Source organism: Phalacrocorax aristotelis, chromosome 10 (genome assembly GCF_949628215.1).
Source record: "Phalacrocorax aristotelis chromosome 10, bGulAri2.1, whole genome shotgun sequence".
Taxonomy (NCBI): domain Eukaryota; kingdom Metazoa; phylum Chordata; class Aves; order Suliformes; family Phalacrocoracidae; genus Phalacrocorax; species Phalacrocorax aristotelis.
In genome coordinates, this window is record NC_134285.1 from 1,137,059 (window position 1) to 1,159,034 (window position 21,976).

The following is a 21,976-nucleotide window of genomic DNA, read 5'->3' on the forward strand; positions in this document are numbered from 1 at the left end:
CGTTACCAAACGCAAACGGCGGAAGCGTTAGTCACAGGACCGAGAAATGTTAAATAACTGTTATTACAACTGCGACATTTCATATTCAGCATATTCACATCCCAGAGCCTGAAGAGACGCTGGAGGAGCCGACGGAGCAATTAACAGTGATGCTTAATGCCTCGCCGGGAGGTTCCCGAGGCCTGTGGGGATGGAGACGCTCTGTGGCACGGCAGAGGAGCCGTGCGCTGCATCCATTCCCCTGCTCCGGCTGCTGGTATCTGATGGCACAAGCGGGGACTTGGGACGAGGGGATGGGCCACGCACACGGAGCGACAAGGTCGCCGGTCACCAAATTTGCTTTGGTGCAACCAGGGCAGAGTGCGGGAGTGCTGGCGACGGGGGCTTCGTGCCGGCAAGTGCAGCCCCCGAGGCTGGGCAGCCCGGCAGGCGACGCTGAACGTGACCAAAGGAGCTAACCTGGTGCTTTGATGCACGGCAGCCTGGAATAACAGCTGCAAAGTTTTATTCCCTATTTCAAGGTGAGGCAGCTGCTCAAATCTGTGACTAATGCCACAGTCCATTTTTCAAGGACGATGCTAATAAAACCAGGGAGGTTCAAAGAGGCAGAAGGCTCGGAAGGTGTGCTGTGAAGAGCCCGACAGGCGAGCAAGCGAGTCCCTCCGTGCCCTCTGCACAGCCTGATCTCAGCCCAGCGCTGCAGATGCCGAATTGCATTGAGGGCTGCAAAAAGCAAATCATTTTACAAAGGAGCCCCACAGTGCAGAATATCAAGGCTAAAAATATGTAAATCGCCATGGAAAGCACTGTCAGAGCTTCAGCAAGACTAGCAAGTTGCCAAAAGGCAATTTTGAATTTCCGAGCTCGCTGCACGAGGCATTAAAAAGGTCACTATTTCTGAAATAAGGATCTTTACAAATAAACACATTTGCTGAGGACTCTGTGAGTCATGCTGGAGCGGAGCACAGAGCATTTCCAACCTAATGCTTTTGACAGGCCACGAGCAGGATCATCTTTTCATGTTTACAGTTCATCAATAGTTTTTACAGCCACACAGTCAATCTTTAAAGCACATTTAGCCTGGGAGGAGGCTCGGCAGGCTGTTTCCTTTGCAAAAGTGATATTAAATTTATTTTTTTTCTTCCTCTTTTATAGCACTGATTTGAAGGTAAGTATCTGAACTTCAAATACAGGACTGCCACTCAAGCACCTGCCTTTTATTTTTTACATATATATACTTCTGTCACATCTCCCTAACGATATAAATATTTGAAGTTTTCAGCTGACGCGCTAAAAGGGACTCGATCCATCAAAGCCTGTTTATTTCAGGGAATTCAGTGGGCATCGTGCTGCACATCTGCTGGTGCAGGAGCGGGGGGCACTGGCAGCCCGTAGGCACAGCTCCCCGCTTCCCCTCACCCGGCTGCCCCCAGGCTCGCCCCGCTCACCGCAGCCCAGGGTCGGGGTCCGGCGCAGCCCCGCTCGCTATCGCAGGTACCGCAGCGCAGCCAGCGCCGATGGATTTAGCTCGCTGCCTGCCGGGAGGCAGAGCCGCCTCCTCACCATCTGCGGGAGGGGAAGAGAGCCCCGGGAAGCCGCTTCCAACGCCCCAGATGGGGAAAAGCGATATTCAAGAGTAGCACCATAGTTTCACTCTTGGCTTTTTTGGGAGAACAAGAAGGGACTATCCCATGGACTGAGCATTAGGAGAGGACTTTGCTGGTGAATGAGTGAGAGATGCCAACCTTGCCTTCCCCCTCCACGGAATGAAGCCCTGGTAAGCTTTCCAGAAATTCAGAGCCATTTCCATCGCACACATTCGCTCTGCCCCACTCCGAAACTCCTCAGCACTGCCGTACCCCTGCCCGGGGCGGTGGTGAGGACAGCTACAGGCGGATGGCACGTCTTGTCCATCATCCATCTGCTTTGGGATTTCACAGCACCGAGAGACCCCGACACATTGCAACCAGCTTCCCTGGGCCCTTGAAATGCTCTCCTGCCCACCGGCAGCACATGGGACCCCTCCAAGGCTCTCGCTTCCCCTGCCCACGCCGCAGCCCCAGCACTGCAGGCTCTGCCTTCAGAGAACCTCGGGGCAGGGAACAGGACCTCACTGCCAGCTACGAACCTGCTCTGCTTTCACATGGGTTGGACCCAGGCAAACTGCCCCACGGGTCCCCGGGCCGCTCACCCCATTACCTTGGTCATAAACCAGCCTCACCTTCCCCCAGCTTCCTACAGCTGGCACAAAACATTTCGCTAGAACAACTCCAGGGCTTCAAAACAACCCCAGCTCCCACGCGGCTCTGCCCTTCCAAAAGGCAGCAGCAGCCAAAGAGAGATTTGAAAGAGGGAGAGAAGAAAAACATAAGAAACCCTGAGATGGATGGGCAAGCAGAGAGCTTCACAGCTCATGCCAATGCTTTCCATCTCCTTCCTATTTTGCATTAAATCATGCAGAAGAGCCCATCCTGCTGCTGTTGGAGCCAGGTGATGTTTTGCCATCAGCTTCAAGGACAGCAGGGCTGTGCCCCACGGCACAGCACAGAGAGCTGGAGGGGTCGAGCCTGCCAGAGGCACAAGATTCCCCCAAGCTCGCAGGAAGCCTCCCAGGACACGCACGGCTACAGCTGCACGGCACAGCCTGCCTGTGCTGCCCGGCTCTGCCGACACCGGCCCCTGCTCACCCCCAACACTTACCTGGGGCTGCCACCTGCGGGCTCATTCCCCCGTTTTCAGCTCAGACTCAGTGCCCAGGGTCTGTCGCTTTGCCCCCAGCACTGCTCAGCCCACACTGCACATCCCTGGGAGGAGACCAGTGCCCCATGGCAGCCCTTTTAATGGGTCTGCCCCAGCTGCACCCCAGCAGCTCCAGCCTGGTTAACGCTCACAGCTCACACCTGCCTGGCTCTTGACGATGCACCGACAGTTTTGGCTACAGGAGATGATGAAGCTGTGCTCAGGGCAGGGCTGCGGGGACGGGGCAGGCTGTGTGGCTTGGGGCCAGCCCCTGTGTATGTCGGGTTAACAGTACTTACTACGTTATCGCTTCCCATCCCTTGCCCACTCCTGCACCTGCCAGCTCCCTCGGGGCATCATCACTGCCACCTTTTTGCTGGAGCCGTGTTTGTTACCTGCCCTCGGTGCTCAGCGTGCAGCCCCGGGCCTCTTCACCTCACCTTCTGCCAAGAGGGAGCTATTCCCCCTCCACAGGCTCCCCACTTGGCTCCTGCAGCACCTCAGAGCCTCCTCTGGCTCCCGCGTTGAGCCGGGGCAGGTGACGTTATCCCCAATTTACAGATGGGTAGTGGAGGACTGGAGAGATGCAGATCACAAGCGTCTGCTCATTTTGGGTGCTCAGCTGGAGCTGTGCGGATCCTGGGATTTCACAGCCCTCAGCACAGCCCTGGAAATAGGCTGTGCGCGGGAGGTGACGGCGCTGCCGCCCAGCCGGCCGAAAGCGCTGCCAGAGCCTGCACTGCGAGCAGGGCTAGCTACGACGAGTCCTGGACCCCGAGGAGCAAAGCTTCTGGATGCCAACGGGATGTTCTGCTTCTCCTGTTTTCTGGAAGACTTTTCCTCATCCTGGGGGGGGAAGATCTGTCCAAATTGACAATGCAAATAATTTCTAAACGAGTGACTGGACTTGCATATCCTGAAAAGGGCTTGCTTTAAGACACAGGGCTGCTTGGGAGATCCTCTGGTGGGCGGCACAGACACGACGCCCGACGTACCCACCGAGATGCTGCGGCTGTACACACGCTGCGCTCATACTGAACATCAGTCGATGGAGACCAGCTCACGCACACCGAACGCCCGCGACAGACGCGGCCACCGCGTGTCTGAATGGGCAGAGGGGGCCACGCCGTTGCAGCGGCCCCGCGCCCCCGCGTACCGCAGCACACCACCTGCAGCGCTCCTTCCCGGGGCCCAGCGCTCGCTGCCTGCAGACGGGCTGCGCTGCGGGAGCGCGGCTCAGGGGCGGAGGCGCTGACACGTCTGTCTGCCACTTCAGCCGCCAGCGAGCTAGGACAAACAGCAAAGCCATACGGCAGACGTCTATAGGGATGCACAGAAGCTCAGCCAGGGGGGTGCTTTTGCCCCAAAGGGACGAGGTGGTGGCCCCTGCCCGGGAGCGGGGACCTGCCCTCCTCCTCCTTCCCGCAGCAGCAGTGGGAATCGGGGCAGGCTGGGGCAATATGCAGGGTAGATGTTATTTAAAACTATCCCTCCCCCTGGTCTCACTGCCATCCCTGCGCCCTCGCCGGAGCACGCTTCGATGGCTCAGTGGCAGAAGCAGAAGACCCATTCCCTGCATCTCCCCCAGCTACGAGGCCTCACACTGCAGCTTTCCTCCTTCCTATGAGAGGCGTAATCGCTCCTGTCCTTCTCCAGCTTTTCACGTAGGAGGGAAGGCCAAAGACTAATGTATAGAAAACACTTTCATCCTTGGCTGAAGCGTGCTGAGGAATGACAAGAGATTCTCTTGGCACGGAGAGAAGGAGCCTCGGGGCTGCGAGAGGCTTCCAGACACCCGTCGGCAGCCTGCCGGCTTGCTGCCGCACCCTGGGCTGGCGGGGGGGAGCGGCAGGTCCCCATCCGGAGGGGACCCCGCTCCACTGCCCCACGGGGTCCCCGTCCCCCCCAGCCCGCTCTGCGGCAGCGTCGCCGGCTGCTCGGCGGTGAAGCCGCGCGGCACAGCTGCTGCGCCGCGATAAGGTTTGCTCGGCTGAGCGAGGCTGTTAAGGCAAATGGAGGATTTGGCAAGGATGCTGCGCAGCCTGGCAGCAACGACTGCCTCGGCTGGCTCTTAAGGCAAAGCCGGAGCTGCTGCAGGCTCAGGGCGGCAGCGAAAGTCGAGGCGAGATCGCAGCTTGTCTCACACAGCGACAGTGACCTTTCCCCGCCACGCAAGCAGCCCCGGGGTCGGGGTCAGGCAGGAGACAGCCTAGAGGCAAGGCAGCCGGTGACCCTTGCAGCCCCTTGCCATTGCTCGTGCGAAGACGTTGTGTGATGCAATTGATGATGCCGATGCATCAAAGCACTCTGACGATTGCAAAAAATAATTGTAAGTTGGTCTTTAACCCCCAGCCGAGCACAGCGAGCCTGTCCCAAGGGGTTTCTGCTCCCTTGTAGGGGGGAGCCCGGCCTCTCCAGGGTGCTGCCATCCCTGGGGCCAGGGGTAGTTCTTCTGGGCATGGGCAGCTCGACGAAGGTGCCAGCAGCATAAGCCAACACTGATTTTAAGAAGTTAATTCAGGAATACTTTAAAAGGTGTTGTTGGTAGCCTCTTTGGGGGTTGCTTTCCCTTCCCCTTGTGATTCCAGGCACAAACCGAGAGTAACGGTATAATTAGGGGACAATCACCAAATCACCAGCGAAATGGGAAATGCGAGCGTTCGAGAGGCACAAACGTCAACCCCCAAATACTGCATTTTGTCCCCGCTTTCCACCGCCCGAGTCCCACGGGGTGTATTGCAAATGCCAACACCCCCGCGGGCTCCCAGCGGCCCCCGGGCAGGCCGGGGGGGCGGGGGGTCACACACCCCCCTCCGCTCCCCGCGCCCACCCCGGGGCTCCCGTCCCAGCCCAATGCTCCTCCTTCAGTGCGAACCGCATGGCAAAAAGCAAAAGCCCGAAGCCCCTGGTGAGGCGGCGGGATGGCAGCGAGGTGCTGCTCCTGCTCCCACGCCTGCCCTCTGCCTTCCCCTGCCCGCCTTAGCGTTTCTTTATGACTCTCTATGTCTCTGTAGGATACAACAACACAGCTCCTAACAACCTGACGTGGGAATGGCTAAGCCATCCTCTGCAGCCCGACAGCACCAGGTTTGCCTACAGATTGTGGTGTCAGGAGATAAGAAACAGGCAATATCTGAGAAAATCATCATGCAGTATCACCCGTCCAGCAGCCACAATCATTTCTCCTGCCTCTCCTCGTGATGACTATGAAAACCCCTGATATTTTCAAGCCTGTCAAATGCAGTCACTCACCCAGCGTGCGAGTGATTTTTGCAGTGCTTAAGGAGTCGAGTGAAGCCCAGGTATCCCACCACATGTTTCAAAAGGGAGAAAAATCCTGTTGTGAGCGGACCTTTCCACCCCTTCTCCTTTGACAAGCGGCTGCAGGGCGGCAGCGGCCCCCGTGCAGGGAGGGCAGCAGCAAGAGCACGGCCAAAGCAACGGGGAAAGATGGGATGGAGGAACGGACCATGGCATTTTTAGTGTTAACATCCTTGTAAACCCTTGGAACCAAGGTGGTGGTTAAACGATGGCAAACCAGCCCTGCTGCTAAGGCTGCCTGCCACGGAGCACGGTGAGGACGGGAAACCCGCCTGGGGAGCCTGATTACCCACAATGTCAAACAAATGCAAACCATCAGGTCGCCATAAGAGCAACTCAATCACAATCTGGCCCTTTTGCCAGCGCTGGCCCAGAGGCAGAGCTGCTAAGGGAGGTTTTCTGGTCCTGCCAAAGGCTCCCCTCTGGTTGTGGGGCACGAGCTAACCCAAATGCAGAAATCCCACTTTGTCCTCGTGTTTCTCAGGAGGCCACAGAGCGAGCAGACCGTTGTTCGTGCCAGCTGCTCTGCACCCTCCCAACCTCGGACAAGCGAGGGACCGGACCAGGCAAGCGAAGCCATCACTCAACAGCTTTACCTGGGAAAGCTCGTGGCCAGGCAGAGGTGCGCTGCTCGTCACGCAGCGCGCCTCCAGCCCAGAGAGTGACCGTGAGCAGTCGCCGTGCTTCTGCCTCCGATAGAATCACTCCGAAGGACGTGGGATGGTTTAAAGCATGAAGCACGCCCTGCCCTGAACTCTTCATTTGGAAGATACTGTTAAATACCAGCTGCAAGTAGATGGTTAAAAGATAACACAAATGTAAAACAAGAAAATGTCAGAAAGCATCCCCGGGTCCCCGGGGCTGGCCCACTGGCCCATGGCACGGCGGTGTCGGGCGCCGGCGGTTGTGTAACAGCTCTGCCGCGCGGCGATGCAGCCCGCTGCTCCTCCTCGGCACACGCTGCGGAACCTCTCCTCCCCGGAGCCGCCGCAGCGCTGTCAGCACGCACAAGCCGAGGGAGAAGACACCAGTTGTCACCCCGGCACTGTCATTCTTTATCGCAGCAGGTGTCTTCTTAATCAAAGACGTATCTCGAGATGCCCGCTGCTGCCGTCCCCCAGAGCGAGCCACGGCTCATTACAGCCCGAGCGGTGGGACTGCACAGAGCGAGAGGCAACGGATGCATTCCCAGGCTGCCTCACCCCAGAGGAAAGCTACAGAAAACCTCTGGTGCTGAGCCTGAAGTGTCAGCCGAAGCAAACCCACCCGTGAACCGTTTGGAAGGGGCGTGAAACCACCTTCTCCACACGAAGCACTAACCCAAAATGCAGTCAAACACCAGCTCCAAGGAATCTGCTCCCCAGTGTCATTTAAAAAGCTGCAGGGAGTTTTAGCTGTTGCAGCACGGTTGCAGCCCTTGCTGCCGGGGGAGCAGGGCAGCGGGCAGGCAGGAGCCCTCCCCGGTTCCTCCAGCATCGCAGGCACGTGGAGAAAACCCTGGCCGAGCGCGCAGCCCTGCTCACGCCCCACTGCGCTTCCCCGCTTGCTCCCCGTCTCCCCGCGGGTGCTTCAGGTGACTCGGTGAACGGGGTGGGCACCTTCCCCTCGGTTGTCTTTGCCTAACTCACCCCAGCACCCACCAGCGCTGATGTGCGTTAACGACAGTGGATACGTAGCATCTGCATCCTGCCAGTGCACGGCCATGAGTCAGCCGGAGATGCTCAGCACCACAGTGAGCCAGGGATTAGCCCCCCCTGCCAAGCGGGACCCCTCGGGCAGCGGCTGAGCAGCCCCCCTATACTTATGGGTTATATAATTTCAAGAGCAATTTTAATTTTCCTGAAAAAGGATATTAATGTCTATTTATGATGTGCACATTGTGTTCATTAAAAATCCATGGTGAAATCCATGTGAAAAGTAGCCACTGAGACGTGAGAAGCACTGAGCAAGTTTAATGCCATCTCACCTCACCTCATCCCAAACAGCAGGGGCAACTGAAGAGCATCACAGGACCCCACGCCTGGAGCATCGCCCTGAACCACAGAGCCAAAGAGCACCGCGTGGTCCAGGTGGGCTGTGCCGGGGGGCAGGGGAGGGTCTTTACCCTACAGACCAGCGATAACGGTGCTGCGTGCCTTCCTGGGAGCTGTATAAGAGACAAACGCTAATGAATCCACCCGGCCTCACATTACAAAAGGCAAAACTCACGCAGAGAGAAGGCAAGTGATTTACCAAAGGCCACGTAACTCTTGGCAGCAAAGCCAAGCATCTCTCCACGCTCCCTGGCTGCTCTCGGCAAACACCACCCACCGGCACCTCCCGGCCAGCCCGCGCCAGCACCCCACCTCCCCCAGGACTGGGGAGAGGAGGATCCAGCATCAATCTGTGGGGCACCCTCCCCCAAACCACGGCTACGCTCCCAGCCGCCAGCCCCAGTGCCACGGCTTGCAGCCTTCATTAGCCATCCCTAATTATTCACAGCCGTAATGGAGATAGTGACCTTGCACGGGGAAAAAAACCCCACTTGAGCCTCATTCAAATTCAGACTTCCACCTCTATTAAACAGTAACAGCTCTTGAGATGACAGACTCTGCACCACGCCTATGCAGCAATAAAACGCCTGTTTCTGAGCTGTTCACAGCATACATTTTACTCATCACGTGCTGCTCACAGGCAATGTGGGAACCAGCTCTCCACACCACCCCGGAAGACAGGATTTTTGTCCAGATAAATGCTGCAGCGGCCCAGGAGGGTAAATTCTGCACCTGCTGTTCAAAGCGACAGTTTCTCACAGCAGAGCCGGTGGCCGCGAGCTGAAGCACGGCTCCTCTCCGGATGCCTTCTGAACAGCGGCGAGAGCCGAAGGCGCGGCTGCCCGGAGGCGCAGCCCCAGCTGGCACGGGCCTGGGGCCCCTCTCTGAGCAGAAAGATTTTTATGGCTCTTGGCATCGGGCCACATGCCACACGAGCGTGGGTCTGGAGCAGACCCAGGGTCCGGTTAGCCTAATTTCCATCTCTATCAGAGGAGAGTAACTAATGCTTATTCAATGCATCCTCCACCAAGCCAAGGTTCAGGGATTTCCTAAGTCAGAGGTTATGCCTGGGGCATCGTACAGGACACCTCGCAGAGCCCCATGCTCGAGGCATTTGTTCAGTCCTGTTTGACACGGGTGATAAAACCGACCCCAGTGCCGGGCACGTGGCCTGCCCCTCCTCGATGCTGTCCTGGTGGGAAGGCTTTCTGGGGGTGGAGGGGACGGGTTGTCAGACCTGCATCAGCAGTCTCAAACTGGTCCCTCTTCACCTTCACCCACAACATCTTAGATGTCTCCATCATCTACTTTCCATCACACAAGTTAACTTGATGCCTCCCAGCCCTCATATAATGAGGAGCAAACAACCACTCTCCGTCCACCTCCCCAACCTCCCACGCTGTTACAGACCTGCCCTGTCTCCCCCTCCATCGTCCCCAGCCCGTGCTGATGGACCCCCACGCACACACCATCACCCCAGGGCTCTCCTCGCTGCGGCGCCGGGGCCCGGGAGCATCCCCGGGGCAGAGCCGCGTGCGGCGGCACGGGGGGCCGTGCTGGGGCTGCCGGGTCGGTGGGCTGGAGCAGCCGCCCGCGGGGGAGGTCAGCGTGGCTGCGCACGGGGAGCTGCAGAGACACCGTCACCAGCGCCGGCGCCGCTGGCAGCACCGCGGAGCTGGACCACGAGCGCCGTGGCGAAGCGTTCGGTCGCAAGACGGGTTGTTGATGAGAATCTATTACAGACACCAGCCAGACAGAGGAACAGGATGAGCAGCTCCTTAAATACCTACCTATAATGAGTAGCGAGAAAAAGTGCTCTATCATGGATGATTGCAATCTCAGGGACATTTGCTTGGCGCTTTTAAAAATTAAAGATAATAACTTTCTAACAGAAACAATATTGCTGTCACCTTGGGGAAATTCTCTGCTTGGCCTCACTGAGAAGGACCGAGAGGAGCTGAAGGCAGGGGAAGAGCTGGTGGCTGTCCAGGGGCAGCTGCTTCCAGCCCAATTTACCGCCTGCGGCACGAAGCGGCTCAGCAGAGCCAAAAGCACCACGGACAAACCCAACTGAGGAAAAAAGCGTAAATTCAGCAGCACAGCCGATACTCAGGAGCAAGGGCAGAGCGCGTCCCTGCGCCCCACGCTTCTGGTCAGGCCCGCTGGAGGGGGAACTGAAAACTGCAATTAAAAAGTCAGAACTCGGGGCTTTGGCTATTGGAAGCGGCAGTTAGGACAGACGCATGGCTGGTAAGAGAAGCTAATGGGATCAGTTAAAATAAATCTGCAACCAAAAGGTTTAAGCAAAACAAGGAGGAATTCTTTAGTCACGTTAGAAGAAAGAAGCTTTACCGCCGATGTGAATCACCACCAGATCATGACAGTGCAACTGTCAGTCATGAAGCAGAAGTGACACACGGTTATTTATTCATCAGATACTTCTGTTCTCTACTTGGAGACAAATAGGCTTGTGTTCCGCCAGGAGTTGGGGAGGATGCTGAACGGCAGCTATTAAGTGCAAACATGAAATTGGTAGGACCAGAGCGCTTTCTCCCGAGAGCGTTCAGAGAACAGGCTGAGAAGTTTTTGGAAGATCTAAAATGGATTTTAATAAATCTTGGCATTCTGTTGAATTTCTAGAAGACAGGAAAAGCCAGTTTAATGTTTAATCAGACCGTACCAGGAGCGATGGGCGGCAGTAGGAGCTGTGTCCCCTGCATCGCCTGTGGGGAGGCTGAGGTGGGCAGGGAGGAACCAGGGGATGAGACAGATGTCAAACAGCCCCACGGAATAATGGATTTCTCAAACTTCATAAATTTTTCTTGATTCAGTTACAAATTTGATTGATAAAGGGAATCAATGACATAATACATTTAGTGTTCCACAGGGTATTTGATTTAGTTCACCTGAAAAAGTAAAAGCCCAGTATAATGCAGAATCGACAGCGCCTTATTACAGGGACTGGGCGGCAGATTGCAGAGACTGTACTTTGTCATCGGATGGGATATTCCTACATGGGATCGCCTGTTACCAGAATAAAGTTGAGCTGTAACAGCATCTTTACTGAAAGTATTAAAGAAAACATGAAATAATCGTGGGTAAAAGAGGCAGAGAGGATTTCTTATGTTCAAAGGAAGTTTGAGGGGTTAATTTGTTTTCCCAGTGCAACCGCTGGCCTAGGGACACGGCGGATTCACCCTCAGCCGAAGCCTCCGGGAGCGACCACCTATCTAAAATGCACCAGCAGCCAAGCAGGAGCTGCAGGTCGGGTGTAGAGAAGGCTCGGCAGGGTCCTGCGGGCTGCAGGGGTCAGCTGGCAGTACTCAGAATATCAGGATTTAGTCTGGACAGGATCCCCCAGACAAGACCAAAACCAAGCAAAGCTCTCCAGGCTTGGCAGGGAGGAGTTACGGGCCTGGGGAAGGCTGCGCTGGTGCTCCTGGGGGGACACTGGAGGCAGGGGGCCGGGACAGGTCCGAGCGGGACAGCTCAGCTGAGAAACAGCTCTGGGTCCCCGCATCCTCACGCAGCCGCAGGCAGCCGCGTCCTCTGCAAACCGCCCCGATGTCCTCTGCAACCCCCTCCACATCCCGCCCCAGCCGAGGACGCCCCAGAGGGACGGCAGGACGCTGTGCATCCTCCGGGAGGGAGGCAGGCGGAGCAACGCTCGTGGTCCTCCAGAAAGGACAGAGCACTTTATTCTGATGAAGGAAATGAAAGAGGAAAGGAAAAATATCACATTGCCTTGAAATATGGTATTTCAAGCAGCCTTGGCCAAATTTTCCTGCTACTTCTGCCTGTTTCAGCTCCACATGGTGCCACGGAGCCAGTCCCAACCTACACCCCATAACAGGCTGGACAAGGGGGCCCCCTGCATTTAACAACGCCAAATTTAATTAAGTTTGATGAAAACAAAAGTTCTTTTTCTTGCCTAAAACCAGCACAAGCCTGAGCAGCTATTTCTCAACTTCAGCTTTCTCCCTGAAGTGCCGTGCCTTTCCCTACCTTTTATATTAACCAGGCAGTCACAGAGGAAAACAACTGCCGATAAACAGCCACGGGGGATGCACACGGGCAAACGCTGGCCACGCTCGAGCGGGAAGTACGAGAAGACACCTACTAAGTATTTGCATATTGTAAAAGTGATAAGCAGAATCCCAACGCTGCAATTTAAAACGGAGGCTATCCTAGCACAGCAGTCTGGGAATGCCTGCCTGGGCTCCAGATATTGAGTCAACCGCTAATTTGTGTTTTCCAGCGTGGGTGTCTCTACATAGGTCTGCGGCGGCTTCATTCAAGATTTATCCGCTCTCGCCTATGGGCTTTTGACGCTCACGTGGTGCGGGCGACTCCCACGCAGGCGCTGCGCGTGTGTGACTGACACGGATTTAAAGAGCATCTGCGACGGAGCGTGCACCCAGTGCTCACGTCGGTCATTTTAATAATCTGCCACGGACACTCCGCCAGGCGAGCGGAGCTCGCCACTTAATTCCTCCGTTGTTACACACATTAAACTCCCGTTAGCGGCGGAAAGTTCACGGCCGAGGCGCTTCCCGACGGGCAGAGAGCACTGCTCAGCGCTGAAAGCATCCTCTGCCTGGGGATCTTGCCCTTTCGACTGACCACGCTCATTCCCAGCACGGGATGATAAAGTGCAACCTTTGTCTGTTTTTCAAGCCAGGTACAATCAGTGCACAGAAACCAGAGATGCAGCAGGAACCAGACAGGACCTGCTGCATGTAGAAGTACTGGGTGCAGGGCCTCAGCACCCAGCGCTGCCCCGGCGCAGGGCGTGCTGGGGGAGAGAGTGGCTGCGGCACCCATGCTCAGCACCCATGCTCAGCTCCAGATGGACTCAGCCCCCACTGCGGCACTGTCCTTCCTCCATGGGGGAACAGGCGCGAGCTCTGCACGGCTCGGCCGGGGGAAGTTTTCCCTTCCCAGCACCGCATCAGTTAACAGCCTGTGAGACACCAGCTCGTTTCTCCAGCAAAATTCAGGAGGGTGATAAGCAGCACCACCACATCCCCCCAGCACCACCGCAGCCCCACATGCTCACCCCTGCGCTGGCTGGGACCCTCCCCGCCTGGCTGACGACTCGGTGCCGTGCGCCCCCGCAGCCCACCCGCGCCCTGACGCACACGCAAGGGGTGGCAGAGCCTGCGCCCAGCGCGAGGCCTGGACTGTGCCACGGGCACGGCCGAGCAGCGCCAGCGCAGCGCCGTGCAGAGCTGCCCTGCTCCCGCTCTGGCAGCCGTCGGAGCGCCGGCCCGGGGGGAGAACGCGCAGCGGGGAGCGATGAGCCCCACGGTGAGCACATGCCCCCCTGCTCCCAACCCTGCGCCTGGGCTCAGAGTGATGGACTGTGATTTAGCTCTGAGCTCTGGCGTGGCACTGCTAAGCCCTTTCCTGAGTGTGCTGTGCCCAGGAGACCGGGGCCTCACCGGCTCCTTCCAAAGCAGTGATTTATTGCAGTGAGAGAAACATAAAACACTCGCTGAAAAAAAATACAGCCAGCAAAACCAAGAATTTTGGAAATTACTCATGCCTCCAGTGATCCCATCTTTCACAGCCCTGGCTGCTGCCTCCTCGGCTCCCTCAGCCCAAGAAGGGAGACAGATTACCTCAAATTATTTATTATGGAATTAGAGCCTGATCCAAACCCTCCTTGAATCAATAAGAAAGCTCCAACTGACTTCAGCGGGTTCAGGACCGAGCACCGGGAACAGACAGGGTATTTCTGCATCTGTGGCCGTGACTCACCGAGAACTTTCCTCCGCGGAGGGAGCAGCTCGGCCACCACGGCACGCTTGCCCCCACCGTCGGAGGTGTCGCTCCCGGGCTAGGGGGAGCCTGAGGCCCCCGGGGCCCTGCAGGACAGCGGGGCAGGTCCCCCCGAGTACACAGGACACCAACCGCCGCTGCTAATTTTAAAAGTTACTGCCCAGTGGGATTCCATCCGCCGCCTTTTGCTGCGCAGGTACCAGCACCTGGCTCCGTTCGAGCGCCTGTTTAAGCACAGCCTGCTGTTGCTCATACACATCTCAACCAGTGGCTTTGGGTCAAAACCGCCCCCAAAGCGTGGCCCGCGCTGCAGGAGGGCAGCAGCTGCCGTGGCCCCTCCAGCCGGGCGCTGCTGCAGGAGGGAAGCAACGGGGCGAAGCGGTGAGGCCGGGCAGGCGGGAGCCCGGCCGTGGGGCGGCCGTGGCAGGCTGTGGGGCGCAGTCCCCCAGGAACGGCGGGGGTCAAGGCGCGATGGGGCAGCAGCAGCAGCCGCCCCTTGCCCCGCTCGGTTGTTCAGGGGACACTGGCAGCGGGGATCGGCTATAAAAACGCCGGGTGCGATCGATGGCGTTCCCCGTGGCAGGGACACGGTGCCTGCGGAGCCTCGCAGAGGGGCAGAGCCTGCGGGGCTTTGCTCGCTGAGCGATTCCCACCAAAGCAGCCCCCGGGGCCGGCAGAGGGACCTGTGGCCCCCGCCTGAAGCTCCCCGTCTCCCCACGGCAGGCACACGGACGCACGGCGCGGCTGCCCACGGCCGGCGCCGGTCCCCGGGCGCGGGGGGACCTCGGCACCCCCCCGGGCCCCGCGTCCTGCGTGGAGGAGCCACCCGCGAAGTTTCCCCACGCCAAGGGCCGGGTGGGGCGGCGGGGCCGGCCAGCTGCCCACCCGGGAGGGATGCTCCGCTCGCCGGGGGCCCGGCTCTGCGCTGGGGGGGGCCCGGGGTGCCCCCGAACTTTTGGGCAGGGCCCCCCGCGGGGCCCGGAGGGGGGTGCTGAGGGGTGGGGGGCGCCCCGGCGGGGCGGTCGGTACCTTCCAGGCAGCACGTCCTCCAGAGCCCCGAGTGGGTCATCACCTCCTCGTTCTTGCGGCTCGTGTCGTTGTCGCTCGTGGACTTAGTCCTGCACACGCCGCGCGAGTAGAGCCAGTAGTCGGTGCCCACGGCGATGGTCATGAGGCTGAAGGCTGCGAAGGCTCCCACCGTGGTGATGAGCATCTGGACGCCTCTGTCACACATCCTCATGCTGCTTCATCCTACGGCGGCGGCTCGCAGGGGAAGGGCCGGCGCCGCCGCCCGCCGCCGCGCTCCGCGCTCGGCGCCTCATGCCCCCGCGGCCCGCGGCGAGCCGGGTCCCCGCGGCGGGGCTGCGTGGGGCCGCCGAGCCCCCGGGCGCCCGGCCGGCATGGCCCGAGCGGCGGGGCGGGGCGGGGCGGGGAGGCGCGGGGCGGGGTGCGGGGCCGGGCGGTGCGGGGTGCGGAGCCGCGCGGGCTGCGGTGCGGGGTGCGGAGCGGGGTGCGGAGCGGGGTGCGGAGCGGGGTGCGGAGCGGAGCGGCTCCGCCGTGCGCCCGCGGCGGGAGCGCGGCGCCTCTCCCGGCGCCTCCCCCGCGCCGCCCGGCCAAGGCATCGGCGGGGGGCGGCGGGGGCGGGGGGCAGCGGAGGGCGGGCCGCGGGGTGGGGGGGGGGCCGCCGGGAAACCGCCCCCCGCCCGGCCGGCGGAGGGGGAGCCGCCGGGGATGGGGACCGTCCCGGGGATGGGGGTGGGGGTGGGGGGCACACGCCGGGACCCCACCCCGAGGTGCCGGGAGCGGGCGGGGACTGACCCGGGGCGGGGACCGGCACCGGGACCGCCCCGGGGGACCGGGACGGCGCGGGGGGAGCCCACCCCGGGGCGCCGGTACCGCCCCGGGGGTGCCGGGCAGACCCCCGCCCGCGGCCCCGGAGCTGCTGTCCCGGTACCGGGTGCCGGGCACCGGCCGGCTGCCAGGGGCAGGGGGCACACACAGCCCCCGGGTCCCGCAGACCCCCGCGGGGGGGGGGTGGTCCGGCAGCAGCGGCTCTGGGGGATGCCCCAGCACCGGCCCACGCTGACACGGAGCCCACCCGTGCACGGCCCACGGGCACTGCCTGCCCCCGGGAGACCAGTTTCCATCCCCCGGCCAAGCGCCGGGATGGGCCAAAACCAGCGCAGGTGCCAGCAAGGAGCCGCGGTACCTTGGGGTGGTTTCCACATCTCGCTCCTTAATTGTTTGTCACCAGTTAAAACCCTCACTCTCTCTGCACCTCTCTGCCGTCTCCACATCTCGCTCAAACATTTTTGCAGCCGGTTGGATGAGCTTATGACTCATGCGACCTTTCAAATAAACCCTATATTATACCCCCCTCTTAAATTAATAGTCTTTTAAGGGCTACGGGTGAGACAGGAAAGCATATGATTTACCCGACAGTGTGCGCTTCCACAGTTCTCATCTGTATGCGCTCACGTGTAAATACTAGTTATTTACTCCCAAAACGCAAACAGAAAATTATGAAGATTACTGAAAACCTAGGTACTGAGAAATTAAGAAGTGTGAAAATTAGCCTCCTCAACCTTAAATCACCTTCTCAGCAGGCAGGGCACAGGGATTGCAACGGCGCTGTGTTTCTTCCCCAGCACCCTGCCGCCCGCTGTAGCGGCATCCCCGCTGTGGGTCACCCTGCTTTAGTCCCCTGCTCCGTTACAGGCCCTTTCCCGCGTTCTCCGCCTCTGCTCAGAGCTCGGGCTGGAGGCCGAGGCAGGTCTCCCCGGGCTCTCCCGGGCCCACAGCCCCAGTCGCTGCTTCTCCAGCGTTTCCACCCGCAGAGCTGCCGTGCTCAGTGGGCTGGGGGCCGGCAGTGTGCTCTCATGAGGGTGAGGATGGCGACTCAGGGACTGCGGTCAGAAGCACCCACCCAAACCGAATCACAGGGCTTTTTGCTGTGTATTTTTTGAGGAGGGGTGGTAGGTACCCAGTTTCGGTGACCGACGTTTGGCAGTGGCACACGACAGTCCCAGGTTACACCTTGGCGTCGCAGGCTGGATGCCGAGACGAGCCCCACGCCTGGCTGCACCGGGACGCTGCTTCTGTGTGATCTGGTGGGTACCATGAAGATGGCGCGGGGAAAGGCGCTTCTCTGGGACAGCTGCCTCAGCCTTGGCATTACACCCCCTCGTCCTGCCGCCCCCACCGCTCCCACCGCCTGTCACCCAGCTCCTGCAGCGCGTGGGGCAGCGCCTGACACCAGCACCCTGCCCGGCCCCCATCCTGCGCAGACGCAGGCGTCCCGGGGAGGAGGCAGCAGCAAAGATATCTCACACCTACGGCGAAGGGGCTGCAAATTGCATTCCGAGTGGGGGATTTTGCAGCCTTAATTGTGTTATTTTAACATAGTGTGTGTAGGTGGGTGCAGAGTGCACATGTACCGTTTCCTAGGCTTTTAACAAAGCAAGCTCAAGCAGAATCAAAGTCCATGTCGGATCATGTTGGGCCTTGTAGGGGTTGGTGGCAGGGCACCCCTCACCAAGCCCGGCACCCCTCTTACCACTTGTTGCGTGGAATAGCCAGTCCCAGGAGCGAGCCCGGAGCTCTGCTCAGAGCAGCCACCCCAGGGGACACGCAGGAGGTTCGCTAAGGTTTGCAGCCAACAAGAAATTGGGGACCTTGCCATCCCTTTCTGCAGCTCAGGCTCTGGAGGGCAGCACACTCCGGTGGCCACGGCCTGGCGGGGGGCCCTGTGCAGCCTCAGCTCCTCCAGCTCCCACCCCGCCACCCCTTGCTCTCCACTGCCTTACCCATCATCATCTACCCGCTCACAGATCTGGACGCTTCTGAGTTTGGCAAAGTGGGAACAAATATCAGAACCCAGCTCATGCTGCAAAGATTGCACAACTTGTGCAAAAAATAAAGCTGTCCTTGCAGGCAAAAACTTCCTAAACTGAGATCTGTTAGGCTTTGTCCTTCCAAATCCAGCGATGAAAGCGCTGCTGCATTTAAATTGGCAAAGTGACAGAAAGTAAGTAGTCAGAAATAATCCCTAGCTGGATTAAGTTTTTCCCTTGAACGAAGAGAGGCTCTGATACAAGGCGAGTTTAGGTCATTAGCAATGCAGCGAGATGCCAAGCTCCAGCCTTGCCTAGTCTTCACTTCATTTCCCTGCTCCTGGGGGCTGCAAGGGGATGAGGACTCCAGCGCCTTTGGCACATGTGTTCATCCTTCCCCACTCCTACGAGGGGATTATTTATATCTGCACATGCTTTGGAAACGCTGGTTGCAGTCTGCTGGCTCTAACAGGACTCCAGTGGTGGGGCTGGTGTGTCCTTATGCGATGCGCCGCCGAGTTCAGGGGGGTTCTAGCTGCGGCACGAGTGAGCAATGCCATAGGTGCCACCAGCCCGTGCGCCCGTGGCACGAGCTGGCTCACTCGCTGCGAGCCTGGGCGGTCGCCTCCCAGCTCTGCAGCTCCCTGCTGGACTTCCGACAGTTTAGTAGCAATAAATATAGCAGGGGAGAGAAACAGAAATCCATCCGTATTAAGCCTTTTCACCCCGGGAAGGCGCAAAGGGAGCGCAGGAGAGGCCATGCGTGGGCTAGCAGGTGGCCTCCCAGGAAAGCCAGGCGAATGCCCTTACAGCAGCTGCGCGCTGAAGCCCACCGCGCTTTGCCCACGCTGCTGCTTCCACACGCACCAGCCGCGCACGCTGGCGTGCCCCACCGTCGCACCCGCTTTTCCTCCCCCATACTGATACCCTGGGTAGACAAAAACAAGTCCAGGAGAGGACAGGGGACGGCGACTGTCACGCCAGTGCCACAGGGTTCCCTGGCTGCTCTGTGCCAGCTCCGAGGGTGCAAGGTGCTGTGTGCGGTTCAGCAGCTCCCCAACCTCGGCAGCCCTGCTGGGGACACCCCGATCCCGAACCCGGGCTGTGGGAGGGAAGCCGAGGGAATCCCTTCCCACCAGCCTCTACGTGGAGCATGTCTGCATAGGATGGGTGGGAAAGGAGGAAGATTATCAAAGGCACTCGCTGCGGCAGTGGTGCCACAGAAGTAATAAAAGAACAAATAGCAGGAGATTAAAAGGTATTTTGTAGCCTGAGTCCAGCCAGACCATGCTGAGCCACCGTAAAAGGTTTGCTGCTGCTCCAACCCACCACAATTTAATTGATTTGATTTAAATTCTTTGAAGAAGTGGATAACGAATAATGAGGCAAACAGGATTGTAATGCAAATGAAAGAGATGAAAGATGGCTTCAGGGAGACGGCTCTTGAAGGTCAGAGTCTAACGCAAAGCTGCTTCTGGTCACTCATTCAAACATTAATGAGGCTGTGTTCCTCCTGATGCCTTTGATGGATGGAGGGATGGCTCGGGAGGCAAACGCTGTGCTGATGGCTGGCCTTTATCCTGCTCGCCCGCAGCCCATCACCCCTTGCAGCGGGGGGGAGGATTTTACCTGGCACGTTGCAGGGACTTGGGTTTTTGCTGCCCATGCTACACTGGGTAAGCAGACTTCTTCAGCGGGTTCTTCCAGATACTCCGATGGAGGCTCTAACTTTGGAATTAATTAACTTCACTATCAAAAGCTGAGTCATTTGTCACAACGGTTTTGTCATTAGCGCCCATAATTAAGGAAAGTGTCACAAAACCAAATGTTTCACTTGCACAAGCTGGGGTGACAGAAGCTCAGAAGCGTTTCCGACACGCTGGGAACGGGCACGTCAGCGAAGCTGGGGCAGGGCTCAACCGGCCACCCCAAAGCCCTGAGCCGGGGCCGTGGGAGACCCTCCCGACAGAGCCCACAGAGCACCCAGTCCTGCGGCTCACCCAGCGGGGGCTCTAGAGGGGCAGCAGGGGACGGACTGGGGCTCTCCAGCCTGGAGGAGCGATGCAGGGGGTACACAGGCAGTGCTGCAGCCCATCAAACCCTGCAGTTTTCCCACCCCCATGCGAATCGGGGTGGTCCCCGGTGACCGCCACCCATGCCAGGTGGCAGAGAGGAGGACATCTTCTTGCTGAAGGCTTAGCCAAAGTCCCCGAAGGGAGAAGGAAATGCCCTTCCTAACATGCTTACCAGCTTACACAAGGGCATTTCCTAAAAAATCAAATTTCCTTGGCGGAGAAAAGCAGGTCTGCGCTGTGCAGCTTTTGGTGCAAGCGAGCAGAAAGCCGCGTAACACCGTGCTCAGCCAGGAAACCCTTCCCAGCCTCGGGAGCACCTGCAGGCGTGGGGGATCCGCAGAGCCCCGGCCCGCCAAGCCTGCTGCTCCCCTGCCCTCGCTGCTGCGGCACGGCAAGGCCGTGCAAAGCGCCAGCAGAGGGGCTGCCCGGCACCCACCCTCCCCGGCACCAGCCAGCTCACCCCCCCACAGCCCACCGTGGGTTACAGGGACCGGGAACCAGTGCTCCCGGGGTGGTGGGAAGAGCATCTGCAATAGTGCTAATTAACTCACCTTAATTAGCACTCTACCGAAGAGCCAAACAACCGACACCTTCCCTCCCCTTGGTCTATATTGCACCTTTAAGTGCAGCCACAGCTGCAGGTCTCCACTCCTGTCCTGCTTTCAGGCAGGCTCCATTTGCTAATACTCTCCAGCTGGGCAGATACACATCTTTTTTACAGAAAAGCCACAACATTTCAGCGTTTGCTGCTCTAACAGAGCTCGGCAGGGCTCCTCCGGGTGACCAGGCAGGTGGCCAACAGCCAGACCCAGCTGCCGCTTGCCGGGGATCCCACGGCATGCCCAGCCCGCCAGCTCTCCCCCTGCACGCCACCGGAGCCTCGTGGGCAAAGGAAGTCAAGTTCTCAGGCTTTCTTTAAAATTATATATTTTATTTTTCTTATCCATGCAGCAAATAGAATAAAGAGTATATGCCCATCTAAAAGGAGGTCTTTATGAGAATCTTTTGACAACACACAGCAGGTAGTCTAGGATGTAGAAAAGTCATCAAATACTTGCAGGTGAAATCAAATTCACAAACACAAACTGTTCAACAATAAACATTTTTTTTGTTTGTTTTTCCCTTGTTTTAATTGCCACTTTGAACGTGATCAGAAATAAACAGCTTGGATGACACTTCCATGCATGGAGCAAGATGCGTGTCGCTTCATTTGCTGTTGCAGGCTCAGAGGCTCACCTGCTTCTGCAAAAGCAGAGACTCTGCAGCACTTGTTCGTATGAGTTAGTTCCACCCTCCAGATGTAAGCCCTACCTCCCGAACAGCTAGAGCCTTGCACTCTGCATTAGAAACCACCCGAGTTCTTCACCCGTGTAAGAGCTCCTGGGATTAACAATTATCAGAGCGTATCTACTGCCCAGAGCCGCTTGCTCATCTTCCCATCTTTACTACCTATATGGGTTGGCCACTGTGCAAACTTCTATTTATTTAATGGATTAAATGGATCAATACCTCCTTTGGTGATGGCTCTTTTATAAAGAGAAGGCCACTCAGACGCCCAGCCAGGGGAGACGAGCGCAGCAGCGGCAGGTCCCCCTTGCCCCGTGCACTGGCGCAGTCCCCGAGCACGCGCTGGCGGGAGAGCAGCGATGCCTGGACCGAGCAGCAGTGCTGACAGCCCTGGCACAGGCTCACCTGAACCGCTGGGTAATGGCTGGCTCGGGACCAGCTGTAGCCCAAAAAGCCACCTGCAGCTGCAGGACAGCAGAGTCGGAGCGGACCAGGGTGTCCGATCCCTCCTCGCCCACCCACAGCCTCACAGCCCTCAACAGAGCCCTGCAGAGCACCAGGACCAGGCCTTTCCTTAGGCTGAGCCCAAGCAGCCAGCCCTGGCTCTGCCCTGACCTCGGGCAGGTCCCTGCTCCGGCTCTCCTCCACTCCCTTCGCCCCTCCGCTGTCCCCGTGTGCCACGCAGGCTCCCCAGCAGCGCCCGGCCACCCGGCTGCCTCCCAGCCGCTCCCCAGCTCCAGCCGGGCTGTGCTTTAGACCAGGAACAGGGACAAAGAGCCGCAGGCCTCTCTCCTTTTCTTTGGCAAAATGTCCAAGAGAAAGACTAGGGCATGCCCAGGGAGCACCGGCATTTGCAGCGTTACATCCCCGCAGCCAGGAACGGGAATCTGCTCCTGGACCAAGG

The 21,976-nt window shown here is 58.7% G+C and overlaps 1 protein-coding gene across 1 annotated transcript in view; it reads right to left on the reverse strand.

The window, feature by feature from the left end:
- Positions 1-15,453, reverse strand: part of CACNG3 (calcium voltage-gated channel auxiliary subunit gamma 3) — a 32,596-nt gene extending 17,143 nt beyond the window's left edge. The window contains exon 1 of the mRNA XM_075104586.1: positions 14,907-15,453. Coding sequence (XP_074960687.1) covers positions 14,907-15,117 — 211 coding nt within the window. The 5' untranslated portion in view covers positions 15,118-15,453. The remainder of the gene's footprint in view (positions 1-14,906) is intronic.
- Between the last annotated feature and the right edge of the window lie 6,523 nt (positions 15,454-21,976).